Raw genomic sequence first — 14580 nt, 5'->3', positions numbered from 1 at the left:
GTAAAGCGTACATATACTTTTTCTATTTCTTATTTGCCTAAATTATATATACATTTGTGTTTTATATATTTATTTATATATTTGTCCATGTATTTTATTTTCGATGTCTAATAAATCTTCTATACATTCAGCAGAGAAACTAAAGAATATGGATATAATGTGTATCTGTCCCTTGAACCCCTCGAAATGACTCATCTCCATGGCTTTCTCTTTCAATAAATACGTCTGCAATAATAAAGTAAAATCAGGGAACATCCATAACTAAATACATCCTTTGAACTACTCCCTGTTGGCCCCTTGGCCTCCCTACCGATGCCCCATATATATGTCCCATGGATGTACGTCCCTGCATGGGATGCGTGCCACTATCATGTGCTGTCCATAGTCCATAATACATCCATGATGTATTACTATGCCCGATCACCTACATGCGCACTGAAGACGGAAATCCTGTCACTCGTAGTCTTGGAAGTAATCGTGATCTGTGACGCGCATGCGCAGGTGCAAGTCTTGTAAGCGATGGCGACATTCCAGCCTTTTCTGCTCGGAGCTGGCTTGGATGGAAAGTTACTCGATAAAACTGGCAAAACAGTCACCGTTGAGACACCATCCCCACTCGGTCACTAGAGGCATTACTTTCGCTGGCTTTAGTCGAGGTTGTTATATCTTTTTCAGGGGGGTCGGTCTATCTATCTGATGAGAGTGTGCGACGTCGTGAAGAGGAAGAAGAAGCTCATCTTAGCATTAGCGGGTTAGCTTTAGCATGTGACATTTAGCCTTCTGTGGTGTTTAGGTTAGGCTCTCCCTCTCAGGTTGTGCTAAACAAGTCACTCCTTAAACCCCACTACCGATCACTCTTTCTGGGATAAAGTGTTCTCGGTTCCTGCCCTTTGTGAGAGCCAGTGAGAAGCGCTGCAGACTGAGTAAGTACACAGCTCACTGCTATGTACACTCTACATAGCTCTACCAGCTGTCTATAATGTTTACCTTTTATCAACCACTCTTTTTCGTTTTTAATAGGGATATATTTTCCGTATATTTGTTGTGTTTATATGTGTTTTATATACATATATATTCTTATATGTATATCTATTTTTTTATCTATGCTTTATGCATTATTATTATTATCTTTTTTTGAATTCTTATTACATTCCTAAGCGTAAGCGACATTTTTGTCTTAATTCCTTCCATTGAGTGCCCTATTCATGACATGTTAAAGTAGAGTTTTATCTGTCAATATATGTGAAGCATTCCGTTGTTCAAAGTGTTAAGAAGTGATTGAACGCTTCAGACTTAATTGACAGAAAGTTGCTCATACAAGACAAACGCAGATTTGTCAAAAAAGGATGGCCCTATGTTCAGTATTGGCCAGTGTATCGTCATTACATAAAATCAGAAAAGAATTGTATGTTCAAGAATAATTTATTCCATCAAATTATGGTGACTGACGTGGAAAGGCTATACAATAAACAATACGTGATCTAGCCTGCTGCAAACTTTCTTTCTGGTTATTTTAGTAGTGCATATTCTACCTTGCTCTGCATGTTGGCTGGATGCAAACTCTGGGTGGCTTAAACACACACCTGCAGAGTAAATATTTGAAACGCAAGATATCAGATGGCTGTCAACTGGTAGACGGTGGAGGACATCATAATTTGTTCATTGTCAGAGCTGGCCATTTCCTTTGATCTGTTTCTTATTTGTAATTATTTTATACGAATACACGAAAGACTAATAACCATGAAGACAGAGTGAAATGACAATCACTGTCAAAATGACAAAAGTGTTTTCATGATCATTTTTAATAATACATATATCTATAAACCTAAGTGCATTGTAATATCATCTTTGGACACTTGATGGATAAGCCCTTGTTGAATTAGATAGACTTACTTAAAACACTAGAATAGTTGGTGACAATAAAGACAATATATTTATTACCTGGGTAAAAAAAGTGAACAAAGTGTCACGTAGCATCATCATTTCTAAATCTCTGTGGTAATTCCCCTTCACACCAAAACCGAAAAACAGCTGTGTTTCATGTTGTCATTTGCGCTTTTAGTCACATACAAGTTCGCTGTGCAGTGAGAGGTGCTGTCTTTTTATACTAGTCTACATAGAGCAAAACAATTCAAGTTATTTAGCTACAATGAATAAGGATTTTTATAGAAGTTTGTTCCTTCAGCCACATGTGAGTATACCAAAAATACTCTTATTTGTTCACTAATGACTTTGAAATTACCAAATGTTAATGATGGATATTTTGGTAACAGCTCTGATAATATCGTGGGAATTTGAGTAGAAAATCCAAGGTGTTCAGTTACCCGATATTGGGTTACTTAACACCCGTGAGACTCCTTTGTTGTAAAGAATTACAGTAAACTCAGCTGTATCTCAGAATGTGTGTTTATCTCCGAACCGAATGTGTATGATATCCTGTAAAGAATTGGCCCGTATAACATGGTTTCTCACCAGACCAACTTGTTCTTCTTAACAAGAGCACCTGCGTTGTTAATTCTACAACGGTGTGTCCCAACTAACACCCATTTCTCTCGAGCAACTCTTTTCCATATCCTAAACCACTTGTGGCAACTCTTGGCCTGAGATGAATGGTGGTATTGTTTTGTGATTAAAGTGAGACATTTAGTGACTGTCTGTCTCCATGAGCCTTAAGGTAATGGCAAGAGAAGAGCTCTGCTCCACTGGCCTCTTCCAAATGCATCATAAAACACCATACTAATCTCCCACTGTGCTCCCCCTCGCTATCTGCACTTCAGTCCAGTTCATTGACCACCGTGCTGTAAACTGACTTTGTCTAAGCCCAAGGAGGGGAGTGGCTAAAGCTAGCAGATAAGCCAGATCACAGCCTGACTCCGGAGCGCATGCGCTACCTCCTAATTACCTCAAGGACACGTGTGCCATTTCTCGCTTGCTCACTGCCCTCCCTCTATCTTCTCTGTATGTCACTGCCTCTTTCTTGCTCTGTATTTCTCTTCCTTCGCTCTCACTCACTTGGTCTCTCCGGTGTCTATCAATCTGTCTCCGTTCTTTCTCTCTCTGTCTCTCTCTTCCTCTCTTACATCATTCTCTCGCTCTCTGTCCCTCCCTCTCGGTTTCCAAAGTAACCTCATCATAGATCTCTGAAGAGACTGTGGTCATGGGTGCTGATGTATTCACCCAGCCGTTTAATGTCCATCTTTGGGCCGTAGCGTTAGACCCACACACCGATCCCGTCACGGGGCCCTACACAGGGAGCTTCTGCTGCTGCTTGAGAAAGGGCCGGATGACATTTTCCTCACTATCATTCTGAGTTTAGTCCATTTCCACCCAGCCACATTCCCCTCCTCCTGCAGGCTCTGTCAATTCCAATAGTGTAAAACAATTACCACCATGCCTCCAGCACACCGCCTGTAGCCTCTTTATTTCCCTCTATTTCCCTCCCTCTTTTTAAGTGAGATGAATGGCTGAACCAATCATCTGTTGAGCGGGGTCATTCATCTTCTCCCACACCTCATTTCTTCAGGCGGTATAACATCAGCTCATCTCCGTCTGTTGATGCATTGCTTTGGGGATGGCGATTGATTAGTCAGAAACATAGACTAAACTGTTGAACTCAGTATGAGTTCCTATGTCAAACTGGAGCATCCAGTGCACTGGGTCCACCTGATCCCAAAACGTAGACGGGTGCTGTCAATAATAAAAACCACACCACTACACAGCACGGCAAATGTTGTCGTGCATAGCTAGATGCTAACGATTTTCAAATTGTATACTTTAACAACACATAATAAAGAAGCTTGGCACATGTTTTTCTGGGTGGCCCATTAATTGTTGTATGTAAAACGTTTCAAACAGTATAGAGTATAGCACAGAGTATAGCCTACTACTTCCTGCTTCACCAGAAACCGTCTTGGTTGCAGGTTTAAATGGCCCCACGACAGAAGTTGCATAACTCATAAAATGATGCCCAGGGAAAAACATCTGTGGCAGGAGCACTAATGTCAAATGGGTTGTACCCGGGAATTTATGCACTATGTAATATCCTTAATTTCCCATCATGCCACACAGAATCACAAAGTGCCAGTATGTGCAATGAAAACAAAACACATGGCAAACTGCATTGGATGAGATTATTTCCCCTTGACAATTCACATTCCATTCCAAAATGAAAAATACATTATTTTGCACTGGCTGTAATATTTGACTATAGCTTTGCACTCCAGAGAGATGTGGTCATGGTTACAGATAGACTATATACCGTACTTGCCTCCATTAGGCTCGACTAATGACCTAGACAATACCAATATTTTACATTGATCTATGGTTATTCTGTCCATAATTTAATTGATCGTTATATTCTCTCTGCGGCTTAGAGAGTTATATCAGGGTTCCCAATGGCCTAAGAATCAGCAAAACTAATTACAGCCATTGCAAACAAATATCTGTTCACCCCCACTCCCCCAGCAGTTTTTATGAATGCACGATGAGTTCCACCGATCATACATACTAGGGATGGACAACGATCGTCAATAGTCGGTCACGTAGAAAATCGAATAATGAATTTGACTATCGTTATTTATTACACGGCTCTTCTCAATGCTGTTCAACGCTCCATTCACTTGCATGGACCTTCACAATTTCCGGTGGTAAATACTTTTTTGATAATTCACCGTTGCTAAGCATATAATGACCGCTGTCAAGGAAAGTGGATTTTTTTTTCTGTCGTAACACTCCGCAAGTAGTCCGGTAACTTATCAACCCCAGCGTCCTCGGTTGCTAAGCGACGTCAACGTCTTTGGCAGACTATTTCTCTGCTGATCAACACTATGAATGCTGGTAACAAATAGTGTTAAAAGACACACTATGTGAAGTAATTTTTTCGGCCATAGTTTCCATATGCTAAAGACATGTCTAGTTCACCGTCATGCAGGCTGTGTTCAGTAAAATAAATGGTGATCTGTTTTCAGCGCATGTAGGCCTATCTGCCTAAGCCCATGTTGAAATAATTTTGATGTTGAATGTTGATGGCGCAGTTGTTGAAATAAACAGATTGATTTCATACAAATCATAAAAGCCTCCCCCTGTGTCATTGTGTGTGCGTGCGTGGGGGCTTCTTGATTGACCGATTTTCGAATATTATTCGAATACTTCTCAGCGAATATCAAACAGTATTTTTGGCAGAAATGCACATCCCTAACGCATACAATGTTGTAAATTGTCCAATAATTAAGTGGGAAGTCTCCGTGCACCATGCAGATGTACAGGATGCAATTTCTTAAATTGTGTAAATTATTTGTACAATTTATATGGATTGCGATGCAGTATCTGATTGCATTTTTTCAGGCAGAAGTTGCAAGCTGAAAATGACTTGAAATAAGTGAATGTACTTATTATTGCTAATATTGTATGTGTTTCATATAAAACAGTAGTATTTAGGAGAGGCGTAGATGCTGTATGACTGTTTGGTACATAATACATGCACCTCTCTGTACTTAATACTTGATCCCCCTTTGAAGTAGTTTCTACAATTTGTAAAAGGGAAGGGAATCAGAAGGGACCTCACAATAAGATATAAAAAAAATCTATCTTGGAGCTTATACGATAACTATTAGGATTCTTTAAATACAGATATTCGATAATACAGTGCGATTTTATATTTTATGGGATTTAAAGTTTTTAGGTTGGTGTTCTCCAGGTCTGGAGAACTTTATTTATATGAACGGATGGAACACAACAAAGTGGATGGAAATTGACTATTGGTAGATAATACACCATTTATATTCCTAGTGCTAACCCGTGTACCTGTGTTTCAGGAGTTCCTGCTCGGTGGTGTGAATGAGGGAGGCATGGCAGACCATACCCCACCTCTGGAGTCCGGCCAGCTTCTCAGCCCTGATCACCCCCTGCTGGGCTCCCCACCTCCGCCTGCCATGGTAAACGGAGAGGGCCCCCAACAGGTACGGCCTCCACCTCTCTCAATCCCTCTGGTCCCCTGTCTCGATTTCTAAATGAAGAGACACCAACACTCAACGTCTCTGGCCTGCGCAACAGTAGCCGACGTCGTAGGCTTCTTGCGTGCCAAAAAAAATGTAATGTCATGTTAGGCTGATGGACGTCCGGCTTCCTTTTTCCTGCTTACTTTTCTGGTTTGTTTATGATATAATCATTAGTATCATCTCCACTTCAATGAGTTCACCAAATGTCACTGAATGAGGGAAGAGGGACCGCAGAAGCATACCTTCAGGAAATGGCTCCGTAGGTTTTTATGCAGAGGTTTGATTCATCCTTGAGGCTGTGTCCACACCACAATGGATAAATGTGAAAACAATATATTTGTGCAAAGGGTTTTTCCGTTATGCCACTTTAACCGGCTAGGATGGTCTGAATCACGATTATGTCATCATTTTCAGAGATGTAAGATTTGATTGTGTATACCGCGGCGTTGCACAATTTATGAACCCAGCCTTTTCCATTTCAATAACCGTTGGAAACTGTTTTCAGTGGTGGAAAATGACAAAGTGTTTGCGGAATGCCAAACTCTGAGAAAATAAATAGCTCATACATTCATCCGGCGTACCGTGGACATGGCCAATAAAGACTCAGCATGCTTATGAGTAGCATCCATAATGGTGGTAACTAAGGAAGTGTCCATTGGAACAAGATAATGGGGAACCATTTGATTGAGTCAGCAGCTGTATTTGCTTCTACGGTGTATCACTTTGATTTGACTCACAACGATGTTTGAACATGATTTCAAGGAAATTTTAATTTGCATCGCATACACACTGGTTCGGAAGTTCTTACAGGTAATGTGGCTGTCCAAATGCTTCAAGTGTGACATATTGTCTGGGCAGTTCGGTGGCTAACTCGAGCCAGGATGAAATCAGCAGGGGAAATCTAAAACCATTAGCTGGTTCCAAAACAAAACAAGCACAAATTTTCCATCCATGGTAGATTCAAATAATAATTGTTGACACTCTTTTGCTGGCTTGATGATCTATAATGTACAACAATACATTATGGAGCTTGTAAAGCGGCAACGTACCGTTGTCTAATGATGCATTAAGATCATGTATTCTAAACAATGAAAAGCATTTGGGCCTATACAATAGAGAACCAGGCAAAAAAACGACTAGGCACAACCGGAGGGACAGCAACCTGCTACCTAACTATCCCGAAAACAAAAATCAATAGTGAAATATACAGTACAGTATGAAAAAACATTCAACTGATGCATTCATTTGGTCTTAATGGTTTCAAAGCACAAATACCCACCAGAAGGCGGCGCTCCCAAGGCGACTGCCTGTATGGCCTATGCCTTTAGCCGGCCCTGAGAGAGCGCATAATCCCAGGTGTGTGGGCACGTTCCATTGGCCGCTGAGTAGTACTCGGTTCATCGAGACAATAATGCATTTGTCCAGACCGCCCAGCACCAAGTACTGTGTTGTTGGATGCTCTCTATGATTAAGTGGATATCATCCGATCTCCCCTGGTGTCAGACGGAGAAGTCCTGACACGTCTGTCACTGTGATGGTCATCAGTGAGTCGGGCCTAAGTGTCCGTGGAGCGAGGGGAACTCGGTCCACAGACCTGTGGACCTGTTAAGATAAGACCTGCTAATATTAGCTCTGGCCCCATTAAACTGGCCTTTCTAGCCCTTTTTTTTCTGTTTTTTTTTTTTTTTTACAGTGGAAAAACCCCAGGTTGAGGAAGGCTTTGTTCCGCACAAAATCAGATTTGGCTTGTTTTGTTGGCTGGCCTGTGAGGCGGCCATTCCTGTGGAATTTGGTTACCTTGCTTCGTTCCCCTGTGGTTACCTGGTTACCTATTGTGAGGTTGTGTGTTTGGAAAAATGTGGCGGTGTGATATTGACCACAATACTGCGTCTGTGGTTTGATATACTCCTGTACATTGGGATTCCAACTGTACAGATGCCATATAGTTGTTATAGAACCGCATTACAAGTACCAACCAGTAACACAACAAACGCAACAAATGAACACTTTGGTATCAAGTTCATAATATTGAAATGGTCTTTATCTATGCTTGTTAAAATCTGGCGTTCTGGCCCTTCTGCTGACTTTATCACAGAGATAAGATATCATAAAGTACTTGTTGCATAATAAAATGTCTGCTCTTAAATGCGGGTAAAATAACAGAAGTGTATTTACATTTGGGGCATTTAGCAGACGCTTTTATCCAAAGCGACTTATGTGTACACATATAACCCTTAAAAAATATGTCTGCACGTTTGCTTGAGGTGCGTATTTCAGGTCGAGCAGAACAGTTGTTCTCTCCTTGACCGTGGATTGTGTTGTTTTGGTGCTGTCTGGGATTTGCATTGCTGTGTGTTTCATTAACCTTTCAGCTTCTGCCTATTTGTGCAGTGGAAAGCAGGGCTGGGAGAAGCCTCTTCCTGACAGCAGTGTATTGAGAGATTTGTTGAGCTCTGAAACGCAGATATGGCGTCAGAGAGGGGTTAGGTTACCTTGTTTGTGTCTGTGTGTGTCTTTGTGTGTGTTTCCCGAAAGTGTTAAAATACATATTTTCAACGAAGTCTACTAACGGCTGATCCTATCCCCCGCAGTGAATAAGCACCCTTTTTTTGTTATTGTTACTTAGGTTACTTGTCTTGAATATGAATTTACAATGACCTTTTGCTTTTTTATTTTTTTACTGCCAAAAAGTTTGCAACGCTGACAACATACAACAGCGATGTGGTATATGAAAGGAGCCACACACCGTGGGATGATACTGAGCTTAACCCTCACACAGATAGCAGAATAAAGCGCTGCTCCGACGGAGCCCGATACATCCACCCACACCGTAGCGTTATACTGAGATGCCCAACCCTCTCTCGGACGGCAACATCAAAATCAACAGCTGTCCAGAACAAGCCTCACATATCCGCACACTAAAGACTCTTTTAACTTGTTTGAGATCTACTTTTCTTTCCAAAAATCCCATGTTTCGACTCTTGTTCTGCCTCGGACTGATGCAGGACGACCGTTCTGTTTTACGCTCCTCCATGTTTTGTTTGTGTATTTGTCGTGAACATGTAGTGAACGTCAAGCAGGGTCAGAATGTGGAAAATAATGATAGAAACGATAGAGAAATATAACCAACTATTAGCGAGCTGGACAGAAGCAGCTGGACAGAGGCTAGTCAACTATTAGCGAACACACTTACTCCCTCTGTAGGACGGTACCATTAATGTCCAGTAAAGATTAAAGTGACGCTTCAGACTTACGTCGTTATTTCTTTAAAGAAATACGTGTTTTGAGTCAACCCGGCGATACAAGTAACCTGTAAGCATAGAATCCAGATACTCCCATAAATAAATACAATTCTCCGACCCACGGTACCTAGAGAAATTCCTAGACCATTATCCAGGGCTTAGTCTTGGGCAGAGCTAATTGTAGCAAAGGGCTTTTATGGCAGGGAGGTTGGGAGATGTGTGTATTATGTGTGTTTGTTTGTGTCTGTGAAGGTGTATAAATATGGTGATGGCTGGAGACGTGTGTGTGTGTGTGTGTGTGTGTGTGAGAGACGGTGAAGAGAATTTGCAGTGATGGTTAACCCCTCTCCCTAGCTGACCCCTTGACCTTTTCAGTGAAGGAAGCGACAAGGACATCCGATTCTTTACTTCCCTTCCGTCCCTCCTCTGCTGGTTAGTGACGTTGTGTTTGATCTATTGGTCTGAGTCAGAGAGGGAGTTGTCATCGGCGGAGGGAGGGAGAAGTTATTACCTTGAGACTGCTCGGGGTTGGAGATGACTTGCTATCATTGGCTTATTCCATTTCTGTTTAATTCTCCCCACCTCTGTTGTCTGGGTCTCCGTGAGCTCCTGAAAGTTTCCCATTAGCACTCCCTGCCAATTGTGCATTGATTCCATAGTCAATGTCATGGATCTTTGTAAAATGATACATTTTTGGCCGTGCAAGTTTTTCATTTTCAAGCTCTGACTCAAGCGGTACTTAGCAAAATGGGACGTGTGGTTAGCTGGCCTTCTGCGCCCACTCATTGTCAAATAAAAGCCATAATACATTTTGTGTGCTTCTCATTTTGAGTCCTTGGATGACATCCACGTCTCTCATCTAAAGCTTGACAATGACGTGATTAATCGACGTCACAGATGATTCCCACACTGAAAATGCGTCTAAACTGATATTTTAAATTTTATATTTTATTTTCTTAAATTCTTCTTTTTACTTTTTCTCAAACAAGATTTCGCCTTTGCTGAGCTGCTCTCTTTTGATTCGTCTTGTGTTGTTTCGCTGGGCATAAAGTTAAAATATTTAAACTTGGGGTAACTTGGAAGAACGGAAGACAACGCACTGTTCTATGTGGTCGGCCTCATAATAAGTATAGTATTCATTTTAACAGTGTTTCCCCTATATGCATTCAGCAGCGGCTGAAAAATAAAATTGCAACAAGTTCAAGGCACATTTGCACAATGATCTGGTCTCAGCAGATACCTTACCTCTGTTGGATGTTATGTCTAATTTGGAAGCTCAATCCACCATTTTCCCCACCATTAAAAGGATTATTTTTCTAAATTTCCTTCCGGGGGGGGGGTGCATGCCCCCGGACCCCTAGCCCCTAGCACCACTGCTACAAAAAAATTGAGGGGAAACACAGCCATTCTGGCTGCTAAGTACGCTCATTATTAAAGTCATCATCATTTGTTGGCCAACTACCTTATCTTTTTCGATGAATAAGTGTTGATTATGTTTATGCTATAATCTGGGCTCGTACTACGTCGATTGACGGGGTGTGTGCATTGGGAAGAATGGAATCATTAGTGGCAGCTCTACACAGGATTAAAAATTATGTTTTAATCAATTTGTATTATGTAGAATAATAATGTAGAGCTGTTACTTTGTCAAGTGGATCAGCTTCCTATGTTGATGTATAGGACTTATTGTAAGGTAACAAAAAACGCAAAATTCTTATTTTCAAGGATCGTACTCATTAAAACTTACTTATGAATATTATATTCCTTTTCTGTCAAGTCTTTTCCAATTGATGCTACTCAATTCTACACACTGCCCCGTTAATGTGTATATAGATGTATTTTCTATAGACGTTTAATATTTGTATGTTAGTTATCGTTTTCAATTATCTTATCTTAGATTATTGGTGTACAGGCAGGCCCGCCGCTCCCTATACGCAGAGTACGCAGAGTGCGTAGGGCAGCAAGTACCTGGGGGGGGGGCACCAAAAATTATGGTTTGTAAAAAAAATAAAAAAATAAAAATAATTATTACATTATTGAATTAAAAAAATATATAAATTAGTTATGAAGAGGCCCACCGTTGTTTTTTCTTAATTGCATAACCTATCACTCAATTTCGGCAATTATATGTTTTTACCTAATATATAAAAAGAGGCTTCCCCCCCCCGCTCGCGTAGGGCACCGAAACGGCCAGCAGCGGCCCTGTGTACAGGAATGTAGAACTTTTCTACCTGAGCATAAATTAGCCAATCCCAATGCAGGCAAACTTGTAGTCAATACTTTCATGTTCTCCTGAAACAAGAGGGAGCAGAGAGAAAGGTAAGGCCATAGAGAGATTAGATGCAGCAAATATGGTCCATTGCCCACTGAGATGGTATAAATTACTGTGGAACAGGCACAAAATGTCAGGGCGCACGATGGTGCACAACGTTCCACAATAGGCATATACATGAGAAACTCTGGACCCAAGGCAGCCCCAATAATGGCCTCTTTTTGTAACTCACTGGAACATGAGCAAGGTTAATACAAAGCCTTGTGTCTGCTCTGAATAATACCTGTGAAGTAAGCAGAGTGCGCAGTTAGAGGGAGTGCAGGAGCGTTTGGAGTTAGTTCAGGTCATCAATCTTATGGGTTTCCAAGCGTATACACCATCAGCAGCTGTACATTGCTTCAGACTACTGCCAGTTCAATGCTGGCTTTGATGTTATAGAAAGAAGCCCCTTTTTGGTAAGCCTTTCAGCTGGACAGATTATACATAGGCGAATCATACGTTTTCCCCCCGTGACTGTGTACGTCGCGTGGGCTATAGTCACTGTTGGCGTGAACAGCACAGCGGCGACACGGCGCTCCTGTTGACGTCCTTCACACTGGCTGTGTGTCATCAGCAACATACATGGGAGACTAAGAGCTGGGCAATGTGATCCCCATCACGATCATCTTCACACCTCACCCTCAGGGGTTTTGAGAGTGTGGCAGAGCTGTGGCCTACTCTTCGGGTTTCAGTATAATCTCACACACTCTGAATCATCCATCTCAGGTCTGGAGGCTTCAGTCTCCTGACACGTCTGAGGGCCATTGGCAGATGGGGCGTGGATGAGGGTTGTGAAGGTGTAGATAATAAAGGGACTTTTTTCAATTTGTATGACACATACAAATTGCTTAGATTATCGGTTGCTCGTGGAATCAGAAAAAATCTCCTTATTAGGATGTTGTCAGTTGAGATGAAGGGGTAAAGATGATTACCTTTTACTACCATTTAGTTCTCAGGCAAAAGCCTCTATCCAAAGGGACCTGTCGTCAAACAAAATTTAGAAGCAGGTTTTGTGACACACTCATCTTTAATCTGACATCTGATTCATAGCCAAATTTTCAGCACATTTAATGGAAGGCTATATTCAAAATGAGTCTACAATTTAGAGGCATGAGGCTGCAGGTCAATGTACGTCATCCAATTATAAATCATTCAATTAATTAACTCATGCTGTCGTCATATTGTATTTTTGGTCTGGCATAAAAATGGAATCAGATCAGAATTACGTAAGGGATCTTGTATCAAGCACTCTTCCAACAGCGCACACAATGAATTTGAATATAACCTTCAAATGCTTTCATGTTTCAAACTAGTACTTATCAAAACGGTTTGACCACATCAGAAACAAAGAGGAGCAGCAGCTTGAAGAACGATTCTTGATGGCAGTTTCCGGTTTGTCGATGGTACGCAAACTACTCCAAAACCACATCACATGCGAGAGTTGTAACATGCAGGCCTTTGATTTAGCTGGAAACACTAGCGTATGGCTTTCAAGCTTTCAATATTTGGCAAGTGCGATGGAGACGTATTGGATGGAGTTTGTGTGAGTGTTAATGGTTTATTGGAAGCGTTGTATCAGGCGAGGGAATACCACCCTTGTTTGATAATGACGAAGGATCCTTACTATGAAACTACTTAAGATAAACAGTTTCACTAAAACATTACAATGCCAGTATCAGAACTGAACTCTGACTGGTGCGATTAAGAACATCCAGTAATAAAATGCAGTTGACATTTGGTCTACACTAAATTTGACATACAGCATATTAAATTTTTAAATTTAAATTTATTAAATTATTAAATTTATTTATATTTCGTAGCAAATTCCTCAGCTGGATTGACAACACACAGATTAATGATTTCCTCTACGCTGGGATAAAGTAAAAATGCGCTTATGAAATATCTTTATCATTCAAAGCCGAGGCCCTTGCAGTGTTTCTGTGTTTGAGTGTTTATGAAAACTAAATTACTCTGCGATTTGAGGCGAACAGATTCGTTGCAGATCATGATCAGATAGAGGACTAACCCTACAAATTGAACGGTGTCATGGGGTAGCCACACAGAGCCATTAGAAGCCCATTAAGCTACAGGGGGCTCATGATAAGACACTCCGGCTTATCAAGCTAAATGCTTGCCCCTCCAAGAGAGGCATTTGAATATACAAATGGCGTACAGTATACAGCCTAGTTTCTCAGTGCTCCCGGAGTTGTCTTAATGTGTTGCATTAGGCGGTGTCTTCTGGATGCACAAAGCAAGGTTTCCATAGAGACCCTCTCTCCCACTGTGTCTCTCACTTCCTTCTCGTTCTCTCTCTGTCTATCTGTCATTGCTGTTCTGTCGCTCTCTCTTCGTCTCCCTCTTTCTCTCTTCCTCTGCTGTGGTTGGGGGATGGAAAATCAGTACGTATTGTAATCCAAACTGAAGAAGAAGACTAGTTTTGTTTGAAGGTACTTTACCTTGCTAATTAGCATAATCCTACCGGTAACAGCATCATGTCTTGTTTTTCGTTTGTAGGAAAGTATACTTAATACCTCAGTTCTGATTGTTATTGTTTTAACAAGAAATTTTCTGGCTTGGTCATTTTTTTCCGTGATCTGTTGGACCTGTTTCTTGATCCAACCACACGTGGTTCTATCTCGAAACAGAGTCAGGAATGGGTGATGAATCCACTGCGCTACATTGGCAACCACCAACAACAATATTCTTTAGGATGAGAATTTTGAACTGAAGTACTGAAATGCCTTGTGGAGGTGTACTGCACCGTTATCATTTGGAGAACAATGCCAGCAATGTATACAGAACAATGTCATCATTCACCGACTTCGGCCATAATAGTTCCCCCTTTTTTATTTCTTTTTTTTCAAGGACCACAGATGCAGTGAGCAAAACACGCCTGTGTTTGTGTTTCCACTGGCAAAACACCAGACTGCGCTTTGGGTTTTCCATTGTGCAAGTGATCCAGCAATATTTACAAGCAGTAAAACCCTCCGTGCGTATCTCTCTCCCTCCCTCCCTCCCTCCCTCCCTCCCT

At 41.3% G+C, this 14580-nt stretch overlaps 1 protein-coding gene across 1 annotated transcript in view; it reads left to right on the top strand.

The window, feature by feature from the left end:
- Positions 1-522: 522 nt before the first annotated feature.
- fndc3a (fibronectin type III domain containing 3A) overlaps positions 523-14580 on the top strand; it is a 66764-nt gene continuing 52706 nt past the window's right edge. Inside the window, exons 1-2 of the mRNA XM_079732109.1 lie at positions 523-923; positions 5814-5957. Coding sequence (XP_079588235.1) covers positions 5847-5957 — 111 coding nt within the window. The 5' untranslated portion in view covers positions 523-923; positions 5814-5846. The remainder of the gene's footprint in view (positions 924-5813; positions 5958-14580) is intronic.

Source organism: Pollachius pollachius, assembly GCF_949987615.1.
Source record: "Pollachius pollachius genome assembly, chromosome: 3".
In the NCBI taxonomy this organism is placed as follows: Eukaryota; Metazoa; Chordata; class Actinopteri; order Gadiformes; family Gadidae; genus Pollachius; species Pollachius pollachius.
This window is presented reverse-complemented; position numbering and strand designations above follow the sequence as displayed.